Source organism: Gopherus evgoodei, chromosome 8, assembly GCF_007399415.2.
Source record: "Gopherus evgoodei ecotype Sinaloan lineage chromosome 8, rGopEvg1_v1.p, whole genome shotgun sequence".
Lineage (NCBI taxonomy): Eukaryota > Metazoa > Chordata > Testudines > Testudinidae > Gopherus > Gopherus evgoodei.
This window is the reverse complement of record NC_044329.1, coordinates 37,575,151-37,595,704: the sequence shown is the minus strand read 5'-3', so window position 1 is coordinate 37,595,704 and position 20,554 is coordinate 37,575,151. Positions and strand designations below refer to the sequence as shown.

Here is a 20,554-nt window from a genome sequence, read left to right as displayed (position 1 = left end):
AAATTAAGTTTGTGCAAGCTAGGTTCAGCCCTCAAGCCCCTGAAAAGCTACTAATATGGCATTTGCAGAATTTGGGCTCTTTGATTTAACCCAGTCAGAAGTGTAGTGAAATGACAGAGCAACCAGTCACTGTGCTATTTTTGGACTACTTTGTGAGCTGCTTTGAGCAGCTAATAGGCATCTTATTTGGTAGCTGATTAGATATGCACGTGAAAGTGTTGATTTAAGACATAGCTACTCAATAAAATTGCAACACCCATTGTAAATGTTCAGCAATTCCCAGGCACCAAGAATTCAGATGATGTGGCAAGCTACTATTACTGGACCCCAAGCAACTGGACACGAGGACATGAGTAGGGACACTTAACACTGGCACACTTACCTGCATTGTTCTAGCTCACAGAACTTGCTGAACTACTGCCAAAGGACTGCAGCAGCCACCGAGAGGTTTACAGATCCAATTACAAAAGAGGTCATCTCTTATAGCAAATGCGTTCACAAATATCTGACACAACTATATAGGTATCCATAGGTCAATACCAAGACTGGGTTTATTTCAGGTCAGGGAGCGAGATACTGAACAAACATCACAGGCTTTAAACCTCTCAAGACAGCTTTGCAAGAGTAACACTAGTTGCTTTAAAAGAAAGGCAATTAATAAGGCCATGAGTTTTTCACAGAGGTCATGGATTCCATGACTTTCTGTGACTTCTGCAGTGGCTGGTGTGCCTGGCTCAGGGGCAGCCCCTGTGCCAGTCGCACCAGCTGCTGCTGGGGCGGTCTCGGGCCACCGCGCCACCTCTCTCAGCAGCAAAAGAGTTTGGGTGTGGGACGGGGCAGAGGACAAGGTAAGGTGGACTCTGGGCAGCGCTTACCTACAGGGCTCCTCGGAAGCGGTGACATCCCCCTCACTCAGATGCTAGCACCCCAGGTAAGCACCACCCAGAGCCCGTCTCACCCCATCCCATGCACCAACCCCTTGTCCCCTCCCACACCCAAGCTCTGCTGGTGTTGTGGGAGGGATGGGGGAGAGGCATGGAGCCAGGTAGGAAGCCTACTGGCCCTGCGCTCCCAGGCTGCCCTCCTCCAACACCCGCAGGGCCTCCAAGCAGCCCTCCACCAAGTTTTAGTCATGGGTATTTTTAGTAGAAGTCACGGACAGGTCTTGGGCATTGATTTTTTGTTTACTGCCCACGAACTGTCCGCGACTTTTACTAAAAATACCCGTGACTAAAACATAGCTTTAGCAATAAACTAAGGGACAGAAACAAAATCAGACTAAAGCCAGGTCTACACTAAACTTCTGCTGGTATACTCATGTTGGTTGATGGCGGGCAGATTCCCCCCACCCCCACTCACATACCTATACCATTTCCATACCAGCAAAAGCCCTTATGTAAATGCAGTTATACTGTCAAAAGAGTGCTTTTACTAACATAGCTTATTTTGCTCAGGGAAGCTATCATAACTGTCCTACTCAGATCTGAACCTTAGAGTTCAGAACATGAGAAGCTAGCATGAAACCTCCAAACTTAATTACCAGCTTGGATCTGATATTGCTGCCACCAGCCAGAAAAATTCCAGTGTCTGGCTCACTCTGGTCTCCCCAAAACCTTCCCTGGGGAACCCCAAGACTCAGATGCCCTGAGTCTCATCACAAAGGGAAATAACCCACTTCCCTTCCCCCTCTTTACCTCCTCCCAGATTTCCCCGCCCTGGGGACCCTAGGATACTCCCTGCTTCAAGTCCTTGAAACACAAGTACCGAGAGATCAAATCTCTCTCTCCCCTCACCCAGAGGGTATGTAAAGTCAGGCTTAGTAAATCTAACACAAAGAGATTTTCCCTTTCCCCCGTCTTCTTCCTCCCACCAATTCCCTGGTGAGCTGCAGACTCAATCCCCTTGAGCCCCCACTGTCTGCAATTTGGGGGACATGTCAAACAGATAGCTAAGGGTTAATGTTCTTTTACCTGTAAAGGGTTAACAAAGGGAACCAAACACCTGACCAGAGGACCAATCAGGAAACAAGACTTTTTCAAATCTGGGTGGAGGGAAGTTTTGGATGCGAGTTCTTTGTCTTGGTTGGGTAACCCTCTCGGCTCTGAGAGTGATCTTTCTATCTCCAGGCTTTCTAATCTTCTGTTTCCAAGTTGTAAGTACAAGGATAGTAAGACAATAGGTTTATATATATTTTTTTTTTGTATTTACATGTGTGTAGTTGCTAGAATGTTTTAAATTGTATTTTTTGGATAAGGCTGTTTATTCATTTTTTCTTTTAAGCAATTGACCCTGTATATTGTCACCTGATACAGAGACCATTTTATGTCTTTTCCTTTCTTTTTATATAAAGCTCTCTTTTTAAGACCTGTGGATTTTTTTTTTTTTTTAGTGGGGGCTCAAGGGGATTGAGTCTGCAGATCACCAGGGAATTGGTGGGAGGAAGAAGACAGGGGGAAAAGGGAAAATCTCTGTGTGTTAGATTTACTAAGCCTGACTTTACATACCCTCTGGGTGAGGGGAGAGAGAGATTTGATCTCTCGGTACTTGTGTTTCAAGGACTTGAAGCAGGGAGTATCCTAGGGTCCCCAGAGCGGGGAAATCTGGGAGGAGGTAAAGAGGGGGAAGGGAAGTGGGTTATTTCCCTTTGTGATGAGACTCAGGGCATCTGAGTCTTGGGGTTCCCCAGGGAAGGTTTTGGGGAGACCAGAGTGAGCCAGACACTGGAATTTTTCTGGCTGGTGGCAGCAATATCAGATCCAAGCTGGTAATTAAGTTTGGAGGTTTCATGCTAGCTTCTCATGTTTTGAACTCTAAGATTCAGATCTGAGTAGGAGAGTTATGACAGAAGCAATCTAAACTATACCAGCAAAGGCACTCTTAGCAGTACCGGCAAACTTAGATTAGACTAAGATATAGACACGGGAGAGAGAAAACTGATCCCTAGAATCAGCACTCTCTTTTGCTAAACAAAAAAAAAAGGAAATCAGAAGTGAAAAGCAAAAGAACAAATGTGCGCCCTTTTGTTGAAAAGTGAAAGCTGCAATATTACCATTTCTTTAGGTGAGTGTCTTCCAGATGTACCCCAAAAAACCTGAACTTTTAGTGGCAGGGACCATTTTAATATTTTGAGTTTGTACAGCACCAAGCACAATGGGATCCTGATCAATGACTGAGACCTCCTAGTCAGCACTACAAGATTATTCTCAATCTTGGCTATCCTGTAAGTAAAACTGAAGTATACATGAGATCACCACCATACAATTTGAATTATTCAGATTTCATAAAGAATCATATGTGGTGTGCAAAGCCTGTATTAAGCCCACTGGATAACAACTAATTTTTATTCTGTTCAGAAGTCTTCTCTATGATAGTTTAAGTTATCAAGTTTCTTTAACCATTATTTTTAAAACAAACAGTGTTACTAATATCAGTTAAGTGTTACCATCACTAGTATTTCTGCTCTAGATAGGATTGGTAAATGAAAGTGAGAAGTTATGGAGTGGCTGCTGTGACTGTGGAAGTGAACTGGACACGGGGTTCATGAGTTATCACACCCTAAATTCAGAGGCTCACAATTCTAAAGTCAAAAAGGACTGGAGTACTTGTGGCACCTTAGAGACTAACAAATTTGAGCATAAGCTTTCGTGGGCTACAGCCCACTTCTTCAGATGCATCCGAAGCAGTGGGCTGTAGCCCACAAAAGCTTATGCTCAAATAAATTTGTTAGTCTCTAAGGTGCCACAAGTACTCCAGTTCTTTTTGCTGATACAGACTAACACGGCTGCTACTCTGAAACAGTTCTAAAGTCTTAATTTTGCCACTTTGTAGCAAGAGAGAAATGAGACAAAAGTGCACTGGATTAATTTATTTAAGATCTAATGTTCAAAACCAAAATGTGATTAAAAGTCTAAACAATTTTAAAATTATGTTTAAGTATTAATGTCAGAATGGCATACCAGCTCTAACAAATCAGGACTTCACATTATTGAGGATCTAATTTTCTATTTATAAGCTTCTAGCCCTGAGACAGACCTCAAAATGGAGAATATACAGGAAGAACTAGAAGCACATAAGATAAATTATGACTTAACTGGCATCACAGAGACTTGGTAGGATAAGTCATGACTGGAATATTGGTATAGAAGGATAGCTTGTTCAGGAAGGACAGGCAGGAAAAAAGGTGCTGCATTATACATCAAGAATATATAAACTTGTTCTGAGGTAAGAAGGAGGGAGAGGCAGAACAGCTGAAAATCTCTGGGCAAAGATAAGGGGGGGAAATAGGGCTAATATCATGGTATGGGTCTACTATGAACCACCAAATCAGGAAGACGACTTTCTAGAATAAATAAATATCCAATACAATACTAGCCAGACAGCTGTTGTGGTAAAGTAATATGGTAAAACACAAGATTTCCAGAAAGTTCTTGGAATGTATTGGGGACAACTTTTTGGTTCAGAAAGTGGAGCAAGGACAGCCATTTTAGACTTGAGTCTGACAAACACGGAGGAATTGACAGTGAATCTGCAGATGGAAGGCACATTGGGTGAAAATTATCATGAAATGATAATTTCACGATTCTACGGAAAGGAAGGAGTGAGAGCAAGACAATAATGACAACAGACTTGAAAAAAAACAAAGCCTTTAACAAACTCGGGACTGATACAGAAGGTCCAAAGGGAAGAAAATTAAGGGCTAAAGTAGTCCAGGGGAGCTGGTAATTTCTCACAGAGGCAATATTAAAGGCATAACTATATACTATCCCAATCTGATGGAAAGCTAGGAAGAATAGTAAGAGGCCAGTATGGCTCCATCAGGAGCTCTTTAATGACCTGAAAAATTGAAAAGTCATCCTAAAAAGTGGAAACATGGACGAATTGTTAAGGAGTACAAAAGAATAGCACAAAGAAGTCTTATTTTTATTTACTGTTTGTAAATTTTAAAAATAAACCTGTTTGTAATTTTAAAGATAGTAATCACAGAATAATGTAACAGTGTTTGCCAGATCATAATTTAATCACATTTACTGGTTTTATCTATTTAGGCTATGTCTACACTAGAGACCTTACAGTGGAATAGCTGTACCACTGCAGATGTGCCACTGTAAGGTCTCCTGTGTAGCTGCTCTCCCATCAGCATAATTAAACTATTCCCAATAAGCGGCAGTAGCTATGTCAGAAGGATAGCATCTCCCGACAACACAGTGCTGTTCACACCTATGTTTCTGTCAGTATAACTTATATTAGGTAGGGATGTTTTTTTCCCTCCCTACACCCCGGCTGACAAAAAGTTTTACTGACAAAAGTGCTAGTGTAGACATGTCTCATCTACATGCCAAGGCTAATACCATCTCTCTTATCTCATGACCACAAGAGGTGCATACAAGCATGGATATATGGGGGGAGCACAGACCTTGGAGGCCATCTACAGTTCCAGTAGAGTATGAGGTGTCACAAGGAAGCAACAGATTTTCCAAATCACGGTACATCTTAAGAGGTTCATTAGCGCCACTGCTTCACACACACACACACACACACACACACACACACACACACGATGATGCCTCCCCCCAACACACAAACTCCCGCTGAAAGTCTTGGGAAGTAGGACCCCACCCTCCTGCAAGCCTAAAAACAAATTATTGTACTTGAATATATATTGCCTCTACAAGCCTTAAAAAGGGTTGTTAGCATCCTTAAACAACAACACCCACCAGAAGCCCTATTTAAGCTCCCAGTAAGCATAAATAAAGTTATCAGGCCTCCCAGACTGGAGGGATTGCTGGAAGGCCAACAATCTAACTGTAGTTTGTTAAGGACAGAGACTCCAGAGGTTGGTTTTGGTGGAGGGAGCTGGTTAGCTTCCCTTCCCCCTTCTACTCATATGTTAAGCATATAAGGTGCTCAGGAAGAGATCCTCCCTCCTGCACACCTCTTAAGTTGTGCATGAAAGGAGCTATTCTCTGTCGGATCTCAGGAGCCAGAGTGGACCTTTACTGCTGAATACCAAAAGGAGAATGCCCAGGTGAATCTGAAGTTGCAGACATACCATTTGAGTGAAAATTACCTCAATATTAAACATTTAAACCACCTCTGAAAATTCAGAGCTAAGGTTGCACTCATATTAAAAAAAAACCACACACCCTAACAGGGGTACAAAATATTAGTGATCAGCAATTATGGGTGCCCAACCTGCAATACCTCAACGCATCTCATGCTGGACACACAAAATCACCAGTCACTTCTCAAAATTCAGGCCAATGTTTGCATATACAAATACATACCTATATAATACATACAGAGAAATGCAGTATGGGAACATTGCTCCATGATAAAAGTTAGACATCCAGAGTCCTAGGCTTTGAATTTTCTTATGCTAGTATTAACAAATCAATGTCAAATAACTTTTATGGGCAGACATTCGGGGGGGGGGGGGGGGGGTTGGACAGGTGGTCCATATAAAACACATCAGCAGATTTCTCTCACTTAGATATTCAACTGAACTTTCCTATACCAAAATAGGTATTTAAAATGAAGCAATACCTCTCAATAGTTTCACAAATACTGGAAACTACCAGGGCAGAGCTAAGGATGAAGCCATTATTGGACTAGGACCATGTGATTTGTGGAAGTTCAACCACAAACAAGAAATTAAACTAACATTCTTGAAAGGCAACAAATTCAAAATATAGGAAGTGTGCCTATAATCTTGTAGTTTTGTCATGGTTAAGTAAGGTTAGCAGAAAAACAGAACAAGTGCAGAAACTTCTTTGAATTGCTTATAAAAAAGCTACAAGATTGGTAGATATTTCAGTCACTACTTTAAGAGAGAGTTATAAAATAAAACAAGACTCAGCCAGAATCGATTAGCAGACAGGCAGATTGAGGAAGTTTTAGTTTCAAATGACTCTTTGCAGTTATCAGCAAGGGACTCACCATATATACAGTGTTGGTTCTGACTGCCATCTGCTCTATTCTCAAAGCATATTCATAATACATGAAACCAAATGGGAGTTATCTGTACATATCAAGGGGAGAACGGACTAGTCTTGAACCTAAGGAAGGCCTTAAACAGATGACTAGGCCTTAGTGTCTAAGGTAGTTACATTTATTAAACATTATGTGTGTTCAAGTATATTTCAGCATACACTAATCAATTTACTAATCAGTTGATCCATTTTTTCATTATTTAATCACTGCTTCAAAAGGCTTCCCCGCAGCTCATTTATTCCCACCCCTCAGACCTTGCACCCAAGTCAGTTTCTGATGTCATCTATTTCCATGGAAACAATCCTGTGTTTGACATCACTGTTTTCAAGGAAAGAACCAATATAAGAAAAGTAATATTATGACTTTACTCCAGGATGAGAGAGAAACAGTGTAGCCAGACTCTAGTTTAAGCATTTCAACACAATAAATTAAAAAATATATATCAAACACAAACCTCAAGTTACCAGAAGCAGCATAAAACCACGTTTTGTTTAAAACTAATGGACTTCCTTGGGGTTGTCTTTTATGCTCTACTGGGGGAAGTTGCTTTACCACCAGCAACCCTAGGAGGGAAAACCATCTACTGTACGTATTTCAGGTTGAATCTTCACAAAAGCACAAGTTAAGAGATAACTTCCCATTCCTGGGTTTGAAAGATTCCATTCTCCATTCTAACAAGGTATGCTAGTGCGTTGAGGCTGGGGGAGCTATCACCTCTTTTCTACTTCACTACCGGAGGAATGTTCACATCACCCGTGTCAAACTCAAAAGAGGAAAACACGGGAAAACAGAACACATGTCTGGTGGATTGGGAGCCCATAGTTTATTTAGTCTTCTTGATTTACTACTCTGCCCATAACTGGTCTTCTTTATACTAGGGAAATGGCTCACTTTAAAAACAAATACATTTACAAGTACACTTTTTTCTCAGTCTAGAAAAAAAATCATTGAGAGGGCTGCTTTGATCAGCTAATACCATCTGGGCTCAGGTAGAGTAAACAATTATTTGTAGAAGTGGTCTTTTTCAAGCATGGCCCAATGTGAAAGGTTATATTTATGAGCCATCAAGCAGTTTAGACCCCAAAATGTGATTTCCATATAATTGTACCAGTTTTAAGAGTCCAATCAGTTCTAGATAACTTTTAGAAAACTTGACAATACAAAAAAGAAGAGGGCTTAAAAACGCATAAACGGAACAGATGAGCACGCCATCTAGCAATTCAGCAATCTGATCCCCACCCATATGCTTCAGGCACCAGAGAGCCTCAATATTTAAAAGTGACTACTCCTACATAAGATGATAAAACTCTTAGGATCTCCTGTAGGGAAGGGTATTGCAATGACCTTCAACTGCCAGCAGAAGAGAGAAAAAGCAAAGCTCCCTGAAAGAAGTGAAGAGTGTTCCACATTCAAGTCACCTACTATATAGAAGTATATAGCTTGGTGGAGACCATGCTGAGCTTTTCTAAATCTTGTGCCATTTTTAGTAAATCTTTTCAAACCTAGCACATACAAGTTTACATGCGTGTTCTGCCACTGCAGAGCCAGCAAATGAAATATAGAGCAAACCTCAAGAGTTATCCTAACAAAAAAGTCTATTCCAGTGAACAAAACAACTCCACTACAATCCCCGTGCTAAATTCTTCTCCACTGGAAACTCAAGATTAAAATCCAAATGGTAAATAATGTGCTGTTTTTAACCATGAATAGCTTGGATATCGATGGCCTCTCTCCCTGCACTCTACTGTCATCTTTGCAATCAGCAGTATGGTCGGGAGTCCCCTTCATTTAAGACTGGGGCCTAGTGATAGACCTCTCTCTTTATGATGCACTCACTTGGAAAAGCTGATCTCCTTCTCTCTTTGGTCTGAAACAGGCCAGATTTGTTAGCCTTCCAGGCACACTAACATTTATCATTTTACTACGGTTTCTGGGTAAGGAGGATATTGATGGAGAGAAAAGGTTTCATCAGGGAGTTTTGATTTCTGTAGTTAAGTGAGTCATTGAGTGGGTTGTCTTTTATTGGAAGCAATTGGGGAGGAGTAACTTATGGCCCTAGTGGAAACTCTGGGCCCCTGACATGTTCAAGTCAAGTCACAAGCACATATTCTGTATATTTTTGTGCATTTAAACAAATATTTAAAGTAAAGTGTCTTCTATTTTCAAACAGAAAAAGATTTTTGGAGTAGGGCCAGCGAATGGACCTAGAAGAAGTGTTACATAGTCAAGTGAGGATTGGAGTTTTGGGTTCTTCTGACCAACAAAGACTGCAACAATTAACCATCTATCAATACCTGTCTCAAAAGCTAAACTGGATGGCTCTGAAAGGAGTCACTACATTTTTTTATTTAGTTATACCAGACCTGCTTAGTCAGAATTATGAGATATTGTGAAACAAGGCCCTATGAAGGAAGGATTTAAAGAGGATGAATGTTTATAAAGTTTCTACCAGCCAAAACTGGAATGGGGAGAGAAGAGGAAAAAAAAGTTCTCATTTTATAGTAGAACTACTGAAAAATAATGAGACCATTCACAACATGAATTTGCTTCTTCACAACATATTTGCACAGTATTAATACATACTATATCCAGGAACATGACTCTTCTAGCTACATTTTGATAGATATATTACAAAAGAAACTGAATTTATACAAACAACAAATAGGAAAAATGTTAAATCTCCCGTTTATATTCAAACTGATTATTAGGAGGTTATAGATGGAAAAAGGAAATGAAGACAGCATGATCTGTTTTAATCCCCAAAATTTCAAAGACCCTACAGTTCCTCCAAAATTAGGCTTTAACCTTCCCCTACAAACTTCTGCTAGTGAGAGAAACAAGCTTTCAAATTTACACAGAGGTAGTTAGTTTTAAAAACTGGTTTACAAATAAGTGTATTAATGAGAATAATCTAACAAGAGTGTCCAACTGTTCTTATAATTTAGACTATCACGGGAGTTGAAAATCATACTGTGTCAGTGGAAAGGCTTCAAACAATAGGATGTCCTTAATTCTTGAATGCATCAGTTATTAAATACATACACGATTTTTGTAGATTTCCCATATTTACAAAGGAACTTGATTAGTATAACTCATTAATTCCTAAATTTTTATTTAGTTACACTACCCTCATTCCAGAAATGGGCACTTCTATTAGAAAGACAAGATAAAAAAAATCACAGGAGATAAAAGGACTTTGGGTGATATCTGAAGCAATGTTATCACTTCTGAAAATATAGGATGTCCATATTAGGACAATCAGAACGTACTCCCCAGGATACAGTATTTTTGACTTCAGCTGATGCCACTGAGAACTACCAGGGAGTCCTCATAACAGATACAGAAATTACATTTAATTGCTTCAGGTGAAAACTTTGGAGGGGGAATGGGTTCAGGAGGCATTCTTTTTCGGTCAGAAGAAAGGCTTGAGTGTATACTGGATGAAAGAAATCAAGGTAGAGTAATTTAATTCACTGATTCTAATCCTAATTTAAATCATTAATTCTAATCATGTTTTAGACTTCCACTTTGAATTTTGCTTTAGGAAAATATCTATTCTCATTGTTTGGTACAGCGTTCAGACATGTTCATTTGCAACTAAATATAGTTTTGACACTTTTTGCTAACCAGGAAGATAAATGTATGTAAATATAGTATAAACAATTATATAGCCTAACATACATTTAAATCACATTCTTAAGTTTTAATTATTGTAGGTTAAGAAATTTCATTCACCATTTTCTATTTACTAGTTAATTTTTACCCATGCATCAAGCTGCTTTTATATATAAACTGGAATCAATCAAAAATGTGTAAACCACAACTTAAAACTGTTTCTAATAAACTACCTTAAATAAACTGGATACTAAAAAAAAAAGGTTTACTAAAATGTGTTTTGCATTTCAAATTAACTGATATATTAAACAAAGAAAGTGTTATTTATAGTCAGCGTGCTGACGGATTGAAAAATCTGTCCCATGGTGACCAGAAACAAAGGTGGTTTTTTTTAGGTGCTTCAAGATGCAGGTAAGTGCTTACTGGGATTTTCAAATGTGCACAGGCACATAATCTGCTTTAGCCCTTTTCAAAATCTCACTAAGCATCTATTTGCATCTGTAGGTGACTAAATACCTTTGCAAGTCTGTCCCCATGTTCTTCGAAGTACTTACATATTTGCGAAAATGTAAACACCAGTATTTGCTGTGTTATAGAGACTGAAAATAGATAATGCACTACATGACATGCATCCAACGAAGTGGGTATTCACCCACGAAAGCCCGTGCTCCAATACGTCTGTTAGTCTATAAGGTGCCACAGGACTTTTTGCTGCTTTTACAGATCCAGACTAACATGGCTACCCCTCTGATACATGACATTGTTACACTTATGAAGCTTGAGTTGGCCTCAAAAATTACAGATGTTTTCTCCCTGATTCATTATATAATTAAAAACAGCAACACCTTTTAGCTCACTAAAGCTTTTAGAGGACCCACTGATGAAGCTTTATTTAAATGTTAATAGATTATATTAGGTTTAGGCCTTAACATGGGTTGTCATTTCAGATTTAATTTTAAAGGGTTTAAGAAGAAATTTGTATTTAAACAAAAATGCAATTTAAATTTAAAAATCTGATGAAAAATCCCATTTGATTTTTTAAAATAATTTATTTTTTATCCACCCTGCAAGAAATCCTTACGTATTAAGGAAGATATGGGGTGCCTACCATAGGGACTCTAAACGTAGGACCATAGGGAATCTAAAGGTATGTTATGTCCGATTTTTAATTATGTTTCATGTAAATATGCCCAGAGGCTTATGGAATAGATACATTTTATACATAAAGCAATTCTGCTGTCAGGCCACCCACTCTGAAAAAGGGATGCAAATGGACTAAATGACATTCTACAGCAGGGGTGAACTCTAATTTCCTTTGAAAAAATCAGGACTACATAACTATGAACACAAGAGGCCTGCATAACTTTTATATGACTGCAGTCAAATGCCACTCTGAACCCCAAGATCCTCGAGTACCTTTATCATTATGGATGGCCTCAGATTTGCTTTTTCATTTTATATTAGGTCAGTGAGGCACACAATATTGCAAATACTTTATCATAGTCCTTGACTTCAATTTGGTACATCTATTTCTGCAGCCCAATTTTCCCTTTTTAAAAGACAGACTTCAGTTGATGAATTTGATGTAATATTGGTGAAAGGTAAGAGATTCACATAATGATAGGCCTGGACCCAGTAGTCTTCTATAGCCAAAGGACAGGTAACTTAAACTCCACACACATGCCCCTGCCAACTTAACTCCTACTTAACCTATAGGGATCGCAGCTAATATCAATAAGATAGTTTAATATCCATGCCTATTCACTCCACCAGCACCTATTGCCAGAGGCTCAATAGAATCCAGCTTCAGTGATGATGCCAGTTCACTCAGAACTAGATTAACTCATTTAAAATAGGCCACAGCAGCTTCCAACCACAAACCCAGGCCAAGTTTAAGGTATGTGAATGTTTTGACCTTCACTATTGTTACCAAACCCATGGGCAATCTGCAGGGATTCCAAAATTAAACATGAGGAGGGCAATTGCCTTTGGTGGCAATACCCTCTCTAAGTACAGGAGAATTACTGCATCCCTCTTACTATTTTGTCTACTATTACTGAAAAAATTATCTACTTGATAGGATTCCCATGGATCATGCTTGAATCATCTGTAATTGTTGACTGATTTGCATTTGATGTATTTTTATGGTGATCACAGGTGTTAGTTTCCTGAATCTCCTCTCTCTCTCCTTATCAGCCTCTCCATAGTTCATCTGCACCACTAGTTTCAGAAGTATGTTCCCTTTGAACTGTCCCTTTGAACTCAAACAGACAATGTGTTCGTAAGGGGTATATCAGCTGGCATGGGCCAGCCATGAGTGTCTAATTGCACTGGAGACATACCCAAGGTTTCCTAATCTTTCCCCATATGTACAGTTTCTTGACCTGTGCTGACTCAAAACTAATTCATTCTCATTATTCTCCTTCCTCAATTTTTTCAATTTCTGATGCCCATCTCCTCTGCCTCCATCCACAAAATAATCCTTTAAAACAACTGAGACAAAGATATTGCTCAAAAATTATATCTATCCAATTACTGTTTATAAACTGAATATTTTTGGCAAAGTTAAGCATCAAAAAGCCTATAAATGCGTCTACACCAAAATTTGATGATTTTAAACTCTATGGAAACATTAAATTGATATCTAATATATTGTCATTTTGTTTACCTGGAGCATCTGCAGGCCTGGAGCCCCTCAGCTCCCTGTGACCACGGTTCGCCATTCCCAGCCAAAGGGAGCAGCAAACCGCGGCCACTGGGAGCTGAGGGGCTCCAGGCCTGCTGATGCTCCAGGTAAACAAAACGTCCAGGCCCACTACAGGCTTACCCTAATGGGCCAGGAGCCAAAGTTTGCAAACCCCTGAAATATAAGGTCATCTTATGAAAGGGTCATACAGTTTTTGCTATTTTTAGCAAACCATATTGGGCAGGGGAGCAGGGGGTAGGCTTATAAATGAACAGGCTAATGAACGAGTATATACGGTACCTGTTTCTACTTTAGAGACTTCCTGATCCCCACCCCAGCTGTTTTTTTTCCCCATTAAGTATCTTGCAGGATGCAGAATAATGCAGGAAATAGGGAAATGGACTGAGAGTCAGGAGGTCTGAGTTCTATTCCCAGCTCTGCCACTTACTGGCTGTGTGACTGCGGGCAAATCACTTCCCCTCTGTGCCTCAGTTTCCTTATCTGCAATGTGGGGATAACAGTTCCATTTTAAAGCACTTTCAAATCTCAGATAAGAAATGCTGTAAGTATTATTTGTCTTGCCTCTGAAATTTATTCATTTTTGAATCCTGTATTTGTTTTACACTTCTGTTGTATTTTATTTTCTGCACCTCCATGATGATTTTATTTGGTTATTTTCTCCACCTGCCATTGATTAATCCTAATCCAGTTATTTTACCATATTAAAAACCACATCAATGCAATATATTAAGAATACCGCACATGCACATACACTTGTTACGGACGTCATTTCAGCATGGTTTCTTTTTTAGAACTATAGAAGCCAACTGCAGAAAAAGCCCAGATCAACGGGACATGGCAAACCTTCATTTTATGTACAGTATAATTCCAGCTATCTGAAAATCGTAGTTACCCGAAGCCAGTGTCCCTTCCATGTAACCCTATGTCACTTACAGAACGCTTCCATTTATCCAAAACTTTTGGATGTCATCCAAACCATTTTGATAAATAGAAGCGTATTATTTATTTTTAAATCTCCCTTCAAGTGCTCGCTAATTCCAAGCATTGGTAGTACCTCAAAGCATACACCCAAGTCAGCGACTCATGACTTGAGACCACAGTTCAGACACTTGTTAAGTTTTCAAAGCTGTCTAATTCAAGAGCTGCAGTTTTCCATCCCAAGAGCTTACAGTTGCTTCTTTGGGGACAGAGGACAACAGCAGCAGGGGTGCCTCTAATATTCTTACACAGAGAACGAGGCTAAAAGACAGCTCCACCTGAACTGTGTCAACCTTGTTCCATAACAACCTAGCAGGGAATCAGTCACAAGACTCATCTTTCTCTGTCATGTTTCCTCCTACAGTCACCTCTGCCCAATACTGAGCACAGGTAACGAGCACATTCAAGATCAAACTCAGGCAGAAATACCAAGACAACATATCTACACATGTATTTTGGAAGGCTCTGAATATTTATTTGGCAGCATCTTTTAAAAAGTTTTAAATAAGAAAGCGGTTCTTGCAGAAAGACCTTATTTCCTAAACTCCAGCCTTGAGCAAATGTTTGTACAAAGTTCCTAATCTTTTTTGCCCTCAACGGTTTATAATGAATCTACAGACTACAGGCATCAACTATAAATAGTACTTTGCCATTATAGAGCCTCATTCACCAGAGGATCTCAACAAGGGTGCTTCACAGACACTAATTAGACATCCACATCTCCTGAGACAGAGAAGTAGGTAACTAAAGATACATCACAAATTAAGGTATGATTCTAGCATGGGTATGCCTACCTATGTAAGCTTTAATCTAGCTAGTGGGAATAATATTAGTGAATACATAGTGAAATGGATTCAGCATGGGTTACCCATCCCAGTAAAAGCCTGTCAATGGCCCTAATCATGTACTGTGGTTGCTGGCCCACATTGAAAACTCTACCATTGCATCTTCATATTATTGTTACCCACACTAGAGTAAAGTTGGTGCAGGTATGCCTACCCATGCTACCATCATCCCTTAATCTGCATCATAGACATACCCCAAAAGGATACATTTCCAAAGCAGAATCTTTATTCTGATATTGATACCATCAAACTGGTAAAGATATTATATTAGAATCTCTGTAGGTATATTTAGATCTTTCTTGATTTCCTATTTAGCTGACATTCTCAGAGTGGTTCTCACTTAGACCTGTGTTTTGTAAACACTGCTGTAAAACAGATATACACTGGCATGTGAAGGAACAGAGATAGAAGACTTGATACATACTAGATACCAAGAGAAGCAATTGGTATTTTTTCCGTAGCTAGTGCATGGAGGGGATTCAAGTATTTTACAAATAACCCCCAACCCCATTGGACTATATTTCAGTTTGAATATTTACAAGAACAAGGATTTTTATGGGACGTAACCTCAAATTGAGGCCATGTTCACACACAGAAGTTCCACCAGTTTAATTTAGAATTTAAAAACAGTTGAGTCTCAGTGTGGACACTTAAACTGACATATCAATTCAGCTTAATTTAGGACGCTGTAAGAAGTGTGCCTGTACACTTTACCCAAGCTTACACAAGTTTAACTAAATCAACTGGACTAAAAATATGTATTTTTATTAAATTAGTGCAACTTTTAGTTGGACAAGGCCTAACAGTTCAGAATTCACCAGGCCTAGGGGTGAGTGGACAGATGCACAATGGAGTGCCTAGACACCAGAATAAGTGCTGGGCCCCTCCGTCCATCCCTTCAGGTGAAACTGTAAAGTAGAGAAGTTCAAGCATCAAGCCACTCCAGGCATCCAATTCTGGTACATAGGGGGGAAAAAAATCAGTATTATGTTAATTGTACCTTTTTCCTCTCTTGCAAAGATGTGCAGAGGTTAGGGAGCTGCAACACATGAGCTTTAGTCACTAGGAACCATCTGCTTAGGTGGAGGCAGTAGCAGTGGGTAGGATCTCAAAACTCTCCCCTTCAATTAGGTGACACAGGAAATTGAATTAATTCCCTCACCATAGCACCAATGGGTGGTGATGGATGAAAACTTAGATTTGTCTTTACCCTAGACCAGATGGAGCAGCATTCATTGAGCGTTTAAAACCCCCACAGGTCACATATATAATGTTGATGGGCATACACATACCCCATGCACACCCCTCTTCAGGTTATACACGTGTTTGGGAAATTAGACACTGGGATGCCCTCCATTCTTCTCTAGGGAGAGAGAGACAAACCCCTCCTCTCATCAGGAAACTAAGTGCTTGGAACCCCTATACCTCCTCGTCCTGAGTCTAGGGAAGCAATAAGTGAGTGCTGGGAACCTCAGACACTCCTTAAAACCGAGCATAGAATAGGTTCAGTGTGGCCAGGTACTGGAAGCCACCACCCTCCTACACTATGAGAGAGAGAGACTGAATACTAAACCCCTCCCACACCCAGACCATCTGTCTGATGAAACAAAAGTGGGTACTGGGACCCCATCTCCCCGAGACGGAGTGCAGATGAAATGCTCAAATCACCCCCGGGGGCGGGGGGTGAGCGGCTGAGACCCGCCTCCCAGACTGGCTGTGAAGAGAAAAATGTGGGGGTGCTGAGTCCCACAGACTAGGGGCACAATGGAGGAGTCGGGGTGCGGGGCCCCGCCTCCATTCCGCGGGCACAGGGCTGGTACAGGGACCGTCCCCCGCTCATGACGATTGGAGACGCATAGCGAGACGAGCGAGTGGATACCAGGAGGCCCCCAGCTCCTGGGTGCACAGGAGGCTAAATACTGCCCCCCCCCCCCCGGGCTCGCTGGTGGGTACTAGGCCCCGTTTTACTGAGCAGAGGTCAGGCCCCAGGTCGCCGCTGCGAGCCGGCCTAGGCCGGTCAGGAAGCGGCTGAGCGCGGAGAAGCCGGGCCCGGCCATCGGTCTCTCACCTCGGACACCTCGTCCTCATCGCTGCCGGAACCGCCGCCGCCGCCCCCACTCCTCAGCACGGCGGCCGCCAGCTTGAAGTCGAGGGCGGCCTCTCCGGCGTCGGGCGCTCCGGGGCCTCCTGGCCCGCCGGGCCCAGCCTCCCCGAAGAGGCGCACGGCCCGCAGCCCCAGCGGGGCGGGCCCGGCCGCGACGGGGCCCTCGGCGGTGGGGGGAGCACGGGGAGTGACCGAGTCTATCTCCTCGTCGCCGACAGGGGCGGCGGTGCCGTCCGTGAGCATCGCGCTGATCCGGGGCCGCCGCTGCTCTCACAGCCCAGCCGTCTCCGTCCCCTCACAGCACCAGCAGCAGCGCCACTAACTTCTCACAACCTAACAGAACTAGGAGCGCCGCACCGCCTTCCCCGCCCGCTCCTGCCACTCTCATTGGCCATGCTCGGTCTGCGCCTCAGCTCCATTGGACAAGTCTCCCGCCACTCGTCCTCTCGTCACGCGCTCCCATCAGGCTACCTTGAGAGCACACGCCGAGGCGGTTTGCACTCGCTGCCCCGCCCCGTTCTCTTTCGGGCTCTTCCTGAATTTTCGGAAATCTGATTGGGCATCTGGCATGTCAGTCAAGCCCCTCCCGGGACAGCTGGAGACTGATTGGATAAAATACCCGTCGGTCAACTTTAATTCGAGATTTCAGGACTCCGATTGCTCAGAGAGTGCATCAGTCATACCGCACAGCTCTTGGCGCCATATGATTGGCTTGTCTCCCAATCCGTCACACACTCCCCTTTGACTCCTTCTGAAGGTCTCATTCCGTGATACCAGGCTCCGCCCCCTACTATGATTGGAAGATAGCCATGTCTGTCAATGATAAGTGCCGTGCCCTCCTGTCCCAGCCGCCTGCCCCAGCCTACCCTGCAGTGGCGATACAACTGGATGAGTGCGGTGTCAATCACGCAGTCCGCAACTCCATCTGCTTTCTTTCCCCACCCCACGCTGAGTCCAAGGGTGGTCGCTACTGATACCCGCATGGGCCCCTCTCGAACGCTGCGGGTCCCGCCCACCGCGATGCTCACTCCCTGTCCCTTCCCTTGCCCCAGATGCGGCCGGGTTCTCATTCTCACGTGCCCCCTCTTCGCGCCCCAGCTGCGTTCGGAGCGCTCATGCGGCAGGGACGCTCAGTCCGCCGGACGCGAGGCGGTTGGTGGGGGGCTATTCAGCGGGGGAAGTTCCCCAAAGACTTACTGCAGCCGGGATAACTGGGTCCCAGACCCAATCCGGCACCGGGAGCTGGCACATGCGGGAAGCGGAGCTGCCCCGGGGCCGGGAGCCAAGCTAAGCGTGCATAATAGCCACTGTTGCCCTCTAGTTACTTGGGGTTTAATATGTTCTGCTGGGATGGTGGAGGTGCCCAGCCGTGAGAAATGGCTGGTGTGCCACCTAGCTTCTCCTCCTCCTGCAAAATGCTTGGGTGTTTTCTGCTTCAGTGCCAGCTGTGGACCTTACTAGTCCACAAGTTCATCTCAGTGTGACATTCACTCTGAAACTTAACAATGACCCTGTATCCAGCAGCAACCTTATGTTCTGTTTTGTTACTGATCACTGGGGGCGGGGGAACATCCATTCAGTACGCTTTTCCATTGTTGGAGGGTGGGTGAGATAATTTCTTTTATTGGACCAACTTTTCCATTGTTGGACATAGGGGTGAGTACAGGGAGACAATGGAAACAATTGTGCTCTCGCTCTATATCCATCAGTTTAAAAAACAGACTGTCCTTTCATTCAGGGCTCAGTGCCTGTTCTTTGACTGGACTTCTCACCCATGATGGAGGGGACAGAAGTGAGTTGGGTTGGGGCTTTCCCCTGGCCCAGAAGTCGGAGGGAAAGGATGAAAGAAATGACAGGCATTTGAGTTTACTTGCTCCTAGGAAGCATATTTGCCAGCAGTTCTAGTTTAGCAGGATCTCATCCAAATTTCTGTCCTTGGTCCTACTTAGTTGTCTTGTTCTTCTGTAGGAATTCTGATAGGTTGGAGCCATGATCCTTGTTCCTCTGGTTCTCACTGCCTGCTGCCAGTTTATTTGCTGCGTGAGTCTCCCTGCTGCAGCATAGTGGTGTGAAGTAGCAGGGGAGTCATCCAAACAACCCTAGCCAGCAGGAACCATCCCATCCAAGGCTGAGGGGGAAGGAGATGAGAAAGCTGTGGGGGAGGGGCAGAAGGAAAACTCATGTCAGGAGCCTGCCTAAGTAAGGGTTGAAGAGAGGAGTTCCCTAGTGGTTGGAGCACAGCTGTGCCCCCAAAAGGTTGGGCTACATCAGGTTGCAGTTTGGTCACTGTCAAAAGCCTGAGTTCCTGCCAAGGACACAACTGTCATTTGTTTTTCTTTGTATAAGAGACTAAATAATTGGATTTACTGTCAACTGCCCCTGGCAGAAAAGGAACTTGTTTAAAAAGGATACACTCTGGTTAAAAGCCACCTGTTACAAATACAGTATATCTGTATTCACCTGTGCTACTAACAACACCTTTGGTGACCAAAACTGCCGTGATTTTACAAATCTCATGTACTTTTTCACTGCTTGGGCCATTTAATCACCTGTTAAAAATGCAATCACCTTAGACAACAACAAATAGATACATCAGATTCGCTTTTATTTCTAGTCAGTTTCCCTTTGGTTCCAATCCCAAGCACTATGCAGTTGTATTTGGAGAGCAAGCACTGCAGGAAATCTTGAAAGAGAGCGAGAAAAAAGTATGACAACATATTGCCACATCCATGACATTTCCCAGTGTGGGATTTTGTAAAATCTCTTTTCCAAAACCCAAATGTTTCAGCTTATGCTACTTTAAGGCTATTCTAGCCTTGCAACAGAGTGACATTCTGCAGGAACTCAACCAACATTCCTCACAGGGATCCTGGCCATGCATGTGAGAGTGACAGTTCCATCACCATGGGAGAGAGCACAGCCTGCTCCACTCTGCACCTAGACAGCTCTGCAGGGTGTGTAATGGCACAACAAGGAGAGCAGCCTTTCATGGACAGAGAGGAGGTGACATGCAAGGAATGTAACGTTGGTGAAAGGTGCCAGTAGTATAGTCCTGGGGACTCTCCTCTCTGCATCCAAAGAGCAGCCCAGGGATATCCCATACCAGTGTGCCCCAACCCTGTAACTTGGAGGGACCACCATGCAGGGCTGGCCCTATATTTTGTCAGGCTTTGTGTGATAACACGTGACAGCCACATTTAGCCCCTTGCCAAACTATGGCCATGTCCCACGTCTCCATGTGGCACCAGAGTGGACTGATTCCAACCAAAGTGATTTAAATCAGCAGGCAGGAAACCTTGATTTAAATCTATTGTA

The 20,554-nt window shown here is 42.6% G+C and overlaps 1 protein-coding gene across 9 annotated transcripts in view; it reads right to left on the bottom strand.

The window, feature by feature from the left end:
* The window catches only part of LOC115656464 (ankyrin repeat and KH domain-containing protein 1), a 187,357-nt gene extending 169,756 nt beyond the window's left edge, over positions 1-17,601 (bottom strand). For 7 of the 9 annotated variants that reach the window (XM_030573215.1, XM_030573218.1, XM_030573219.1 and 4 more), the window contains exon 1: positions 17,204-17,590. In XM_030573215.1, coding sequence (XP_030429075.1) covers positions 17,204-17,482 — 279 coding nt within the window. In that variant the 5' untranslated portion in view covers positions 17,483-17,590. Of the gene's footprint in view, positions 1-17,203 lie in introns of all 9 variants that reach the window. The other 2 variants (XM_030573221.1, XM_030573216.1) reach the window with 2 other exon arrangements.
* Between the last annotated feature and the right edge of the window lie 2,953 nt (positions 17,602-20,554).